This window comes from Puntigrus tetrazona, chromosome 7 (assembly GCF_018831695.1).
Source record: "Puntigrus tetrazona isolate hp1 chromosome 7, ASM1883169v1, whole genome shotgun sequence".
NCBI classification, from domain to species: Eukaryota; Metazoa; Chordata; class Actinopteri; order Cypriniformes; family Cyprinidae; genus Puntigrus; species Puntigrus tetrazona.
Window position 1 is genome coordinate 8800769 of NC_056705.1, and position 14340 is coordinate 8815108.

General features: G+C 34.2%; 1 protein-coding gene across 4 annotated transcripts in view; it reads left to right on the plus strand.

Annotated features, from left to right (window-relative positions):
- The window catches only part of adamts17 (ADAM metallopeptidase with thrombospondin type 1 motif, 17), a 107983-nt gene that overhangs the window by 70309 nt on the left and 23334 nt on the right, over positions 1-14340 (plus strand). For 3 of the 4 annotated variants that reach the window (XM_043244082.1, XM_043244079.1, XM_043244080.1), the window contains 4 exons: positions 670-827; positions 6072-6231; positions 11591-11726; positions 13609-13813. In XM_043244082.1, the coding sequence (XP_043100017.1) occupies positions 670-827; positions 6072-6231; positions 11591-11726; positions 13609-13813 (659 nt within the window). The remainder of the gene's footprint in view (positions 1-669; positions 828-6071; positions 6232-11590; positions 11727-13608; positions 13814-14340) is intronic. The other variant, XR_006251337.1, reaches the window with a different exon arrangement.

A 14340-nucleotide genomic window follows, 5' to 3' on the forward strand; every position in this document is an offset into this window, starting at 1 on the left:
TATATATATATATATATATATATATATTAATTTTAAAAAATAATTAAATGAACTGATTAACACTATAAAATTATGTAAAATATAAAATTATTACTAAAAACTAAAATGGAAAATATAAAAAAATAATAAATAAGAACATAATGTTTTTACTTTAAAATTTTATATAAAAATATATATTAAATTCATTGTAAAATGTAAAAATCGTAATTAAAATGCATGAAATATAATGTGTGTGTTATTATATATATATATATATATATATATATATATATATATATATATATATATATATAATTTTAAGTAATTAAATGAACTGATTAACACTATAAAATTATAGAAAATATAAAATTCTTACTAAAAACTAAAATGGAAAATATAAAAAAATAATAACTAAATAAAAAAATATAATATTGCCTCAATGACACTAAAATAATCCGGCTGTTTGCACGCATATGTTTTTCAGTTGACTTTGCTCTCTAAGCTTCATAAAGTTTGCATGAATGTGGCACCACACACAATACGTTTGGCACGCGATTTACGAAAATCTCCTTTTCGTAAATAGCTTCGCCGATCAGTCCGAAATCAAGGAACTTTGCGTTGGAATAATGTCAGATTATTTGGTCATGTTTGATAACTAAATCAAGCTTTGTTCTTGTTCGACTGGTGCAGCTCTGAAGGACTCCAGCAAGCGATCCATAAACAATGACTGGAAAATCGAGCTGCCAGGGGAGTTTGAGCTCGCTGGCACCACGGTCCGCTACGTGAGGAGAGGACTGTGGGAGAAGATGTCTGCCAAGGGACCCACGAAGACTCCACTGCACCTCATGGTAAACTCGTTACCAAATAACACGCACTTTTACTGTCTTCCACACATTTCCTTTTGAACTGTGCTTTTAAAGCCATCCGGAGCGCATTTTATATCAGGTAATCAGTACTGTGGGACAGGATTGAATCATGAACACATGAACGCTCACCGTTATGTTCACGATGAAAGAGAAGTGCCGTTAAAGGGCCAGTCCACCCAAAAATAATATCATTAACTCACCCTCAGGTTCTGATGCTGAATAGGAGACCTCTTGAAACAACATTATGAAATGATATATGATACAAAGATGTACCGAAGTCTTACTGAAGTGGGTGAAAAAGCGCTTGAAAGGTCACTGCATTTAATATAAATTAGTGCACTGTTAATCGCATTCAAAATAAAGGTTTTGGCTGCATAATATATGCGTGTACTATATATATTAATTATTTATACATAAATATATATACACAAAAACGTGTTATGTTTATATATTAAATATATTATGTATATAATATATAATATTATATATATATATATATATATATATATGTATAATATATATATGTATATATAAAATATAAATTTATATACATGTAAAATACATATTTGTGTGTATTTATATATATATATATATATATATATATAGTACATATATTATGTAAAAAAAAAAACAGGACTAATATAAATCTACATTTTAATGCATTTTATTGTAATTAATGAAATACTTGCAGTTAAATTAAAACTTTACATCTAGTTATCTTTCATTCTTACTCTGGCTGCGTGGGACTTTCAACAGCTTCTCATTTAAAGTCACGGGATTATTTCGGAAGACTTGGAAAATAGCATGCAAGTCAACTAAAACGCAGAATTATTGAATTGTATGTTTTTTGGGGGTCACCATGAGCTCTGTGCGGAAGGAGCCGCATGAAGCTTCTTTGGAAAAAATAACAGCGCGTGGGCCTGGGACGACGCAAGAGCGAGCAAATAATTAGATTTTCGGGCGAATTGTCACTTGGAGAAAGCAAACGGGGGTGATTTTGATTGCCTGCTGACTTGAACTGTCACGCTCTCCTGGTCACTGCTTGATTTAGAGGCTAATTATGGCATATTTTGTCTTGGTCGCGAGCAACTTCGGGATTAGCAAAACATGCTGTTTTATTTTGGGGAAAACACGGCGCTCTGCTAATCCAAAGCAAACACATAAACCGAATGGAAAACAGATCACGCTAAATGTTTGGAAAGCAGCGACGCAGATGTTTTTGGGACGAAGTCTTCACCTTCAAGCATGTCTAGATGGACGGCAGTGATTTCATCATGATGTCATGTGCCGCACGCAAAAATAGCTCCAAACACGCGCCTACAGTTTCTCATGATTTCTCCAAACCAAGATGCATGCTTTCAAACCAATCGATGCAATGCAACGGTTGGCTTTCAATTTAATAAAACCGTGCATAATTACTTTTTCATTCGTATGAGGTTCATTTTATTTGCACTGCAAAAACATATTTTCAATCTCGATGTTTTTTGTTGTTTTAAAAAGCATCTAAACCTGTGAGAAGAGACGAGATATTAAGTCTTGTTTTCTGAAAAATGTCTTAAAAGTGAGTAAATGTTTATTGATTGTTTTAATGAATCCTTTCATGTCTAATCCAATGAGTTCCTCGCCTTATCTTTGTAGTCATTTGTGAAATTTACCAACGATTTCTTTTTTTTCTGTGTCATTTTTTCCGTGTGTGTTTATTTCGCTTTTAGCCATTTTAGTACTTTTTTTTGATGCAACATTCATTTTCATTGAAGTTTTAGTTTAAGCATTCTGGAGTCAGAAAGACCTTCCCCCCTTTTTGAATTTATTCTATTACATTCTATTTATTTATTATTATTTTATTTAATTTTATACTTTATTTTTATATTTTATATTCGGAGAGTTAGATGTAATATCTTAAATCTTTACGCTGCTTACGTAAATTACAAAATATCCGTATTCACCAAAAATGAATGGATATAATCATTTAAAATGTACACATTTAAATTCACATTTCTGCATTCTTGCATTCAGGTCGTACATTTCTTCAGCTCATGCACTCTTGGGAATAAGCCCATTGCATTGGTTCCATGCTTTCTCCTCGTAACTTTAACTTGTTTCGATGGCCAGCTCTCTTACTCTCTCCTCCTCCTACATTCTCTTTTATTTCTTTTCCTACTTCCTGCTTTTTCCTCCCGTTTCCTTTCCTCCTCCTTCTCCATCCACTCCACTTCTCTTGCTCTTCTTCTTTTTCTCCTGGGTCCTCATTATTTCTTTGCACACAGTCAAAGGTTGCCCCTTCCATACATAGACATGTCAAGATAGTTGGGCAAACAGTTTAGTGTGCATTTCCTGCGGTGCGCTTCTGACCTGAAGTCGATACGTCGGACCGCGTGACTCTGTCGCGGGCGTCTTTTGATGCTTTGAGCCATCGAATTTAATTATTTAATCTATTACAGCTCATACTGTTACAGCTTTTATTTTCATTCGTTGTAGTCAATTTGTTTTTGTTACAGAGTGAAAAGGATTTTTGGAGATTCATTTGCGAGCGGAGAAAAGGAGAAAATCCTTTTAAATATCTTTTTTGGAAAATTTGATATGTAATCCATTGTGTTTCTTTCCATTTCTTTGTAATGTTTTTGTGAAGTGTACCAGCAATTTCTGAGTGAAAATTGTTTTAAAATAAATTTTCTGTAGTTTTTAGTATTTATTATATATATATATATATATATATATATATATATATATATATATATATATATATATATATATATATATATGTGTATATGTATATATATATATGTATATATGTATATATATATATATATATATATATATATATATATATATATATATATATATATATATATATATATATATATTATAGAAATTAGACATAAAAAGAATAATAATAAAAATTAGAAATGAAAAGCTAAGCAATAAAATTTCTAAAAGTGAAATAAATTTAATAAAACTAAAAAACTACAGAAAATGTATTTGTATATATATATATATATATATATATATATATATATATATATATATATATATATATATATATATATATATATATATATACACAAACATATGTAAATAATAATTTTTATTATTATTATTATTATTTTTAATTAATGAAAGCATTTTAGTTAACAAAAACACTGCAGTGGAGAAATGTCCTAAGTAAAAAAATCTAAATATATGTCACACATTTATTTCATATTAAGTATAGTTCAAATCTGGTAATATATGTGCTGACCTTTTACTCTACACTTACTGATATGGACATTTTAATTCAACTTTATCTAGAGTACTGCTTGCACATTTTGAGTATTATGCCTAAAATGTGTGCTAATGTCACTATTGATGAGGGTTGCGTGATCTTTGAATAATGCAGTTTTTTTAATGCAAGATTTTTAAAGTGTACCTGTAGCACTTGCAATACTTCCACAATCAAGTATACTTCAGTGCATACTTTACAATTAAAGCGCATTATGTACAAAACGAGTTGTTTCAATTTAGCAGACTTCAAGTATACCAAAAATACAATTAATGCGTAACATTTGAACTATATAAATGTGTTTGAAATAAATCTTATTTTTCAGTAGGGATGTGTAGTAAGCACTTAATTAAGTTAAGCAACAGCCAAAGACGTCTAACGCATGATAAGATGAACAATTTTAGAAAATAATGCAAAAGCGCGCTCTAATGCTCGCTGTGGAACGAAAGCCAGGTCTCTAATCCTCTATCAGACGCGTTGTTTCAGTTAATATCTCCTCAAAGCTCTTTATGAGAAGAGAATAGGCCCGTAATCTCCACTCCCCGCAGTCACCGCGACTTTAAAGCAGGAAGGTTTGTTTAGTCCAGAGAGCCAGAAGGTGTCTTGAGAGAGATCTCTAATTAGTGTAATTAAGCAGCGAAGCAGGCTTTAGATGAAGTTTTCCTCTCAGATGTCCTCTGGCGCGCAGATGCTCCACTTCGGAGAGCTCTCGGACCCGTTTAGAATATTTCAGCTAAATTTCGAATGCGGCCGTCTTTAGGTTTTTCCTGACCTCGAATAACTAAATAGATGCAGAACAGCCCAAATCAGGGGAGAGGAATACGTGACGTTGAGTCGCTTGTGACGTTTAAAGAAATAGTTGACCTAAAAATGAGAATCAGCTGAAAATGTAGTCACCCTCAGGCCATCCAAGATGTCCAAGGATTTGGCGGCACTACGGATGCTCAGTGAATGGGTGCCGTCAGAATGAGAGTCCGTACAGCTGATAAAAACATCCTAACGATCCTCACCGCTCCGGTCCAGTTAACATCGCGTGAAGAGAAAAGCTGAGTGTTTGCAACAATTTTAAAAGACTTCATATTCATAATATCCAGTAAAAAAAAAAAAAAGTTGTCTGAATCAGGAGAGAAATACGCTCAGATCAAGTTACAAAAATGGTCCACAATGGTTTTGACAATATGTGGGTGAATGCAGGAAGCATTATCAAGGGCTTGCTTTAAAGATTTATTTATTTTGCATGAAGAAAAAGCCTCTTTTTGACCATTTGTATGACTAATAAGTGTTTTTAACGTTATTTTCATAACTATGCTAATACAATTTTATTATTTAGTTTGTTTATTCATTAGGCCACATTATTTTAAGGGGAAAATAGTTTTTGTAGCAGCTTTTTGGAGGCTGTCTTAGCCCTCCAACTATCTGGTATAAATCATGAATAAATCAAAATTTTAGGGACATTAAGAGTATAATTTTTAAAGCAATAGCGGTGGACTTTTTAATGTATTTTAATGAGAGTGTCTCCTGCTCACCAAAGCTGCTTATTTAATCAGGAATACAGTAAAATTGCGAAATATTATTCCAATCTTTCCATATATAAAAAAGCTGTTTTTATACGATTATGATTATATTTAAAATGCAATTTATTCCTGTATTTTCAGCATCATTGCTCCATTCTTGTGTCACACGATCCTTCAGAAATCAGTCTCATATGCTGATTTGCTGCACAAGAAACAATTCAGATAATCATCAATGTAAAAAACAATTTTGCTGATTCATATTTTCTGAGAAAACGATGATACATTTTTTATTAAGATAAGCAAAAGATCAACATTTTGTAGCATTACAAATGTCTTCACTTCTGTTTGGATCAACTGAAGGCCTCCTTGCTGCGTTAAAGTATCATGCAGAAGATGTAAGCTAATAAACAGAGAATGCTCTTCATCTCACTTTTATCCCATCTTTCCCCTCAGGTTCTGCTGTTCCACGATCAGACGTACGGGATCCATTATGAGTACACGGTTGCCCTGAACCAGTCTCAGGAGAACATCAGCGACCCGGTGAAGGAACCAGAGCACATGTATCTGTGGACTCACAGCAGCTGGGAGGACTGTAGTGTGCACTGCGGAGGAGGTCAGTCCGGTCATCACCCACAATCCCTCTGGGCTTTATTTTCCTGCCATTACGCTCCCGTGCACATTTTTAAAGCATAAGACACCAAGAAGTTCTCCATTCTGCGAAAACGTTCTTTATCCACCTTATTCTTCAAAGCTAAAGTAATCCTATAAGTGAGACTTCCTGGTTGATTAGACACCATTGGGTAATTAAGATAATCAATTAAAATAATATGTTAAAGAACACCAATTTCCAACATCAAGCAGCAAAATGAGCAGTTTTGTACAACTTTAAATAGTTGGAAGGAGAGCAGATAAATTGAATTGATTAATTCAACTGTTTGTTCAATAGCACAGAAAAACTACATTAACCATGATGCTGTAGAGAAAATCGACCAATCAGACAACAGAAGCGCTAAATAAGCTCCACCCACTCTCATGAAGCACACAAATGACAAAAATACATGAATACGGGTCAACGGCATTAAGATGTCCGTTTCAGAAGAAATTCACAAAAATGATTTTATGTCCGTAGGATGTACATTACATGTAAGTAAGTGTCTGCTTTTAAGGTTTCAACAGTTTTGAAAAATAAAATGACAAAATTTGGTTGATTTATAATATTACGTTTTCGTTGTAAAAATTCAAACGACATTATTATTGCGACTTGTACTTATTAAATATATTAAAGAATAGGGAAGCGTATTCAGTTTCATCGTGTTTTAAATGGATAAAACAATCCTACTGACCAATGGGCCAAACCTAGGATAGTGGCACATTTACAAAAAAATTAAAGTTGCAACTATTTAGGACTTGGGGTGAAAGTAATTCATCTTTTAATGCGCCATAAAATGACAAGACTTATACTGAATGCCATTTTAGTGGGAAAATGTCTGATATTTAACAGCAAACGGCAAACCTTTTAAGTTTTTTTGTGGAAAAACAACTATTTAAAGCAGCGCTGCACTAATTTTTCATCTTTGACCCACATGCTTAACAATTACATTAAAATACACTTTAAATGGATAGCTGTAGTTTTTGTAGCTCTATGTTATTGCAGTTCTTCTACATTTTCTCCAATTTTGTATTCATTCGCTTGCTTTCAGTTAACGTTTTGTACGCCATTCTCTCCAAAATACTTCTTGAGCCGGCGCATCTGCATAAGCGTACGGAAAAGGGTTCTTTAGATAACTGAAATGGCTCTTTTTTTAAGAACTGATCTGTTCTCTGTTCTCTGATTCTGTTCTTCCCTCCAGAATCGTTACTTGCGAGAGAGCATCAGAAGCTGATCGGTTCCCCTGAAGGTTCATTCGGTTCCTTCTTCCCAGTCGAAGCTGTTAACGGCTGTCCAGCTGTGTTTCTGTGACGCCGTGTGACTGTTATGGTCTGCACAGCTGTGTGATTAGATCTAGCGGGTTAAAGCCCCAAAAATAATAATTACCGCTGCGAAAAGAGCATCCCCCGACAAACGATATCAGCGCTAACTTGCGGAATTAAATGCCGCCTAGAAAAAGCCGAGGCGTGCATAAAATAACTCGTTTTCTGAGCCCGTGACAGTTCTGCTGGTTACGTTCACCAATCCGATAGCAGACGAACATGCATGAACTTTCCTCGTTTTAACGCTGATCTGCTCGTTTCTTTTACGCGGTTATTGCTTTCCTGAGGGCTGAGCGAGGAGTTCATTGCCTGCGAGAAGTGTTTGGGCACAATAACACGATTTAAGAAGCAATTATTTGGAGGGGGTTTTTTGGAGGGCATTTCGTTCTCCGCGTCGAACAGAACGGCTTTATGTTTTTTTCGACAAATCGCGTTTCGACCTTTCGAGATCTGCAGTGTCTGTTTTCGTAGACTTCTAGACGCATCTACGAAATAGAGGCTGTTTTGTGGTCAGCGCCGTTCCTTCGGGCCGGTTATGAAGCGAGGAATATAACGTTGTGTTTAATGACGCCGGCACATGTGTGTCATACGTTAATACAGCTGGGCTCGAAGAAGCGGGATCCGTAGAAACGTAGACGGAGAGAAGGGATTAATAACTGCATTACAAAGTTAAAGTTTATGTGTGTGAGGAAAGACACAAGTCACAATTTTATTAGAGTTTTGTCATTTTTATTAATCTGTTTCGCCTTTTAATATAAAAATTAAACAATTCTGCGATGAAAGAAATGCATAGTTTAATATAAAAGCATAAAAATGCACAAGTATGAATTAATATGCACGCACAATAATTGTAACATGATTGAGACGCCTGCTTTCATTCTGGTTTTCTGTGGGGTCGTCGATCAGATGTTACAAAAATAGATATATTTTTAATTAGTATTTTAAATACATGCCGTTCTTTTCAACTTTCTATTCATCGAATAATCCTAAAAAAGACGTTCAATGGTTTCCATAAAAGCATGCAATATAAAAGTATCGACATATTCCAGTGATTTCTGAAGGATCATGTGACACTGAAGACTGATGCGGAAAATTCAGGTTGCAGGAATAAATGATATTTAAACAAATGATTCCAATTGTAAACTGTTATTTTGACTTTGATGATATTTCTTTTTAATATTTTTTTTTTTACTGTTTTGATCAAATAAATGAAGCCTCGGTGAGTTTCAGACACAAAAAAACATGAAACAATCTTATACCAAACTATCAAAATTTGAACAGTGGTTCATGTAAAGGACTGTCAGAATAAATGAACGTGGAAGCAGATTAATATTAACGTAAGCTCAGCGAGTTGTAAAAGTTTTAACTCTGTCCAGGTTCTGCTTAGCAAAGTCTTAAAGGATCCCAGAGAGCTTGCTCATTTGCAAGGTTTTGGCTTATTGGTGATCAAAAAGTGTACTGTAGATTTATTTTTCTAGACGATAAGTAAATAAATAGCCAGTGTTTTGTTTTTAAATGTGATAACACTATTTCAACCTAGATTTTAGGTAAAAAAGTCTTAAGAAAGGTTTGATCTGAGCGTTTCGTTCAGATAGGAGACGGTGAAGACCCTCTACTGTACTCTACGGTTCTGGGCTGAGAGTGTGTTGCCCTGGAAACCGTGGTTAAGGGGCTCCTTATACAGCAGTAGCGAGAACAGATGCGTCACACTCATTCAAAATAATGAGCCCCCTCTGATTTTTGGGGGGAAAGTGGATTTTAAATGCAACTTTAGAAAAAAACAACAACTGTTAAGTTGCTTACCTACGGAAATGTTTCATACACTCCTCAGAACATGCACTCTATAGTTTTAGATTTGTATGTTGCAAAGCCAATGGCTTTAAATGTATTATTTAACATTGTTCCTTTTTATTGTATTTTCCTTTTTATTTGGTTTGGAATAATTTTATGCTCGTACCAGGGCTGCATTTATTATATTTAACAAAATACATCAAACATATAAATATTGTGAAATATTAGAATCCTTTTCTATTTCAATATATTTAAAAACATATTATTATTATTATTATTTTCTTTTTCTTTTTAATATTTTTTAACATTATCTTCCCTGTCGCTTTTGATCAATTTCAAAGATATTCATTTAAAAAATTTTTTTACCAAACCCAAAATGATTTATTTTGTTGAATTTAGCTTATTGCATTGCTTTTTTATAAATTTTTACTGTACATGGCATGGCGATTTTTTTTATTTATTTATTTTTTTTTAACACACAATCTAAAAGGCAGCATAATTTTGGAGCAAGCTTTGCATCTGGGACACGAACATGATGCCTAAAGTGCTGACTAAGTAGGCAGCGCACTATGTTTTGGAGCGGAGCTTCTGTCTCTGTGTCTCCGAGGCTGCCCTTCACCGCTCGACGCTCGCAAGAATTAATCTCTGTCTCCGACTGCTCGCGGTTTTTCTTGGCAAACGCGGAACAACACAAAATTAATGACATGGCTAATCCTACAGTCTGGCGTGCCGCCACCATCTGAAGCTACAACAACATTAAGAACTGACGGCAAATTAAAGGTCCCGGGCAAATTCAGCGCCGGTTACGCGGGTCGCCGCTTTTTCCCGCTGCTAATTTGCTCGTGACCACTAAAGGACCCCGGACTCTGTAGATGACCGCTAGAAATAACCTCACATTGTTCTCCCTAACTGGAAATCTGTTGTTCTGCAATTACCTGAAATGAGACGTGGCTGGTCGGGAGGGGAAAGCGGAGATCGTAAGCTCGATCGCTCGCACGAGCCAGAAAAAACACCCCCAGCACAGAATCACTGCGGCGCTCGCCAAAGCCAAACATTAACATCCTCGGTGGACTGTTAGTAAACGCAGACGGCTCAAAGCGGCCATAAAGATGATTAGTATTATTATACAACCATGTATTTTTTATGACATTTAGATTTGCTGTTGAGCAAGTTTAGAGCAGATTTGTTATTGAATAGTATATGTATTTTATATATTATTATAATAATATTTAATATATATCATATATATTAGATAATTTTTTAATGCAATTATTTATTAAACATTGCTCATTTAATGTTTGGAACGATCTGCTCTAATAAAAATGGTTTATTAAAAGATAAGTAATAAATAGTCAGTGTTACAAGTAACACTAGTCACACAATAATACAAATAAATAACACAATTAGTTTTTTTTTTATGGTATAATGCAATATCGTAAAAAGCATTACTTTTAAAAGCCACTTTCCCGACATAAATAGATAATATTTCTGTAGCTCAAACAGTTGGGTTCAGTTTTTCAGGAACGATGAGCTCATTTTCTATGTAAGTCACTTTGGACAAAATTTGTAGTGTATAAATATTAATAATAAATTGTTAATATTACTTATAATTTTGTTATAAATTTTATTTAATATAAAGCATATTATATCTTAAACATTATGTATTATATTAAAGTATTTAAATTTAATGATTTATTTTTAATTATTTAGTATTATGTATTTTTATTTTTTTTTTTTTTGATGGTCAAATAATCCTGAAAAGATGGTTTCCATAAAAGTATGCAAATCAGCATATTCCTATTTTTCCAGTTTCTTTAAACTTATTAATGCTAGTTATATATATATATATATCACTATTTTAAATATGATTTATTTTCCTATTATTTTTTTAATCAATGGTGTTAAATTGTGATGGATATCTTGCTAATGGATATGTAAATTAATTTCTGTAATTGCTGTAAAGGCCTGTTCATAGCAAGAAAGATGACTTATAACTGTAACTAATGAATGGTGCATTCATGTATGTAAAGTGAGAACTTTTACTGTAAATACGGCATGTCATACGGTTTCTTTCATTTACATAACACGCATAAAATGAAGCAATCAAATTGGTTTATGTAAGTGTATGCAACACACATAGTGCACTGAAAGCTTGAGTGAGATTTTACGAAAGAGCAGCGCGCCAATAAAGATGCCTCGCTGTGTTTTAGGGGAGAGAAGGACTGTGGTGTCGTGCATGAGAATCGTCAACAAGACCATGACTCCAGTGAACGACAGCTACTGTCAGGTGGAGAACCGGCCCGCGCCTCAGATCCGCCGCTGTAACATACACCCCTGCCAATACAGGTAACCTGCAAAACTCAACAGGAAGTCAAAGAAGCTGGGCTGGGGGTTCAACGGATTCGTGGTGTTCGGTGGCGTTCATCTCCGTACGGTGCACGCTTGTCCTGGGAGCATAAGCGTTACGGTTATTTATTCTTATTAAACCAAACACAAGAACAGACGTTCGCTTTATTATTGTCTTTGCTTAGTTTTATAGTTCTAGCTTGTAGGGGTTTCACCATTTAGGTGCAATATGTGTCATTTGTTTTATGCTCCGTGCTGAAATCGGATCGCTCTGATCCCAAAAAGCGTTTCTTCATCCGTGGCTTTTACGTCGTCTACTTTACAAGAGATAAGAAACTGACATCAAGTTGTACATTCGGAGCAGAAAGGGCTGGTTCACTCGAGTGAACAGGAGATTGATATCATGCTTGCAGAATTATAACTTCATTTGCGCAGTTTTTCTTGCTCTAACAGTAAAGGGCTGGTCACACTTATAACGATAATTAAAATGCTAGCTTATTAAGGTCCATGCCAATAGATAATAGCATGAGTGTATGTTATGTTATGTTATGTGGCATTTTAAAGTAGGATGGATTCTGATTGGCTGTCATTGTTTTTAGGTCAGTTAAAACTCTATGGCTCTAATTTAGTAATTACAATGAAATTTGAAGGTCTGTTTGCTTGTAAAGAACTCACTACAGGGTTGTTATTTTTAAGAGTGAAATGATTCAAACTAGATAGTATTAAATAAAATATTCATATTAATATTAGATCACTTTTAAATGTAAAGGACTATTTGGCGTTTTGGCTTGTCGTGCAACTGAAACGAAGTTTGAATTAAATAGGACTGTATAAAAATTAAATGAAAAATATTACATTAAAGGTACAAAAACAAAAAAATAAACTGCAATAAAACAATGCAAATAGTAATAAAAATACAAATAAATAGTGGTGGTAAAGTAAAAGCACTTCACATTAAAATAAAAACTTATAATAAAATTGTTATATAAAAATACTAATACAAAAAACATACTAATACATGAAAAATTAAATGTAATTAGATTTTAGCTTTGTCAACTAGCTGAAATAAAAGAAGTGCAAAATAATAAAAATCAATAAAGTAAAAGCTAAAATTAAATGAGTAAAGCTAATAAAAATACGGAAGCACAGTAAAATTTCTTACATTTTAACATCAAAATAACAACTGAAAATATAAAAATAAAAGGTAAATACAAAACATCAATAAATACTAGATTGGTGTGTAAATAACACTACTAGGTTGTTTTATAGGGTATTGTCAGTCAGATAAGCCCGAGTGGATATTCTGATCAATGTACTTCTCAGGGACTTTTTCACCTCTTTTTATTGTGTATGATGTAAGTCCAGTACACTTAGGAAAGTAATTGCACACCTCTATTTCTGTCTGTAACTGCACAATCGATTTCGGCGCTCGTAAGAGTGAGATGCGAGCATGGGACAGAAGAGCTTTTCCTACGTGTCTCCAGATGCTTCTCTGTCATCTTTCAGCGTGCCGTTAAGCAGTTCATAAAGACGGCTCTATTTTTATTCTCCGTTTCATCAGTTGAGATTTGCTGCACGTAAATCACAAGTGCATTTCATGGCATCCGTATATGACAATAAAGATTAGCGTCTGCTATTTTCCGCCGAGCTTTAAACCGACGAGTAAAACATCCATATTTTATATGATGTTTCCTGACTTGTAACATATGTCAGCTGCATCTTTCATTACATTACATCAGGTTGCAGATGCTTTGAAATGTTGGCTTTAAGGACTTGCGTCAGTGTAGAGGCGTCCGTTTTCAGACTTTCGCTACGGTTTAAGCATTGGATATTGACAAGTCTGTTGGGTCCATGTCTTGTCTGTGTTTTCCGCTCCTCTCAGGTGGGTGACAGGCGAGTGGACTCAGTGTTCGCTAACCTGCGGGAAAGGCTTGCAGCAGAGGGAAGTAGGCTGCGTCTACCAGCTGCAGAACGGCACGTACATCCCCACCAGAGACCTGTACTGTCTGAGCTCCAAACCCGCCAGCGTACAGCACTGCGAGGGACGCCACTGCCTCACCGTCTGGGAGGCCTCCGAGTGGTCCAAGGTTTGAGCTCAAGCCAGCAGGAATTATGTAAAGACGCCACATCGCGGGCAGCAGATTGTGCTCTGGCTCAGTTTGGACTAATGACGAAGCGTATTTTAAGCAGTGCTTGCTTATGAACGGAGGATGATTGAACAGAATGCGCTTAAAATACTTTTCCAGAATTCACCCGATTGACCTGCTGCTAACTTTAACCTGACTAACTTGTTGAAAATGCAGAGGTGACTTAATGTAGGTGCTTTAGTGAAATGATAAGCTTCACATTTCTGTGTTTAAACTAGAGCTGTCAAACGATTAATCACGATTTAAGCGCATCAGAATTAAGTTTTTTCAGCTTTTTAAAGTTTTTTCAGAATTAAGTATTTTTATATAATGTATGTGTATACTTCAGCATATATATATATATATATATATATATATATATATATATAAATTATATATATATATATATATATATATATATATATATATTATATATAAATATATATTTATATATATATATATATATATAAATATATATGTATATATAT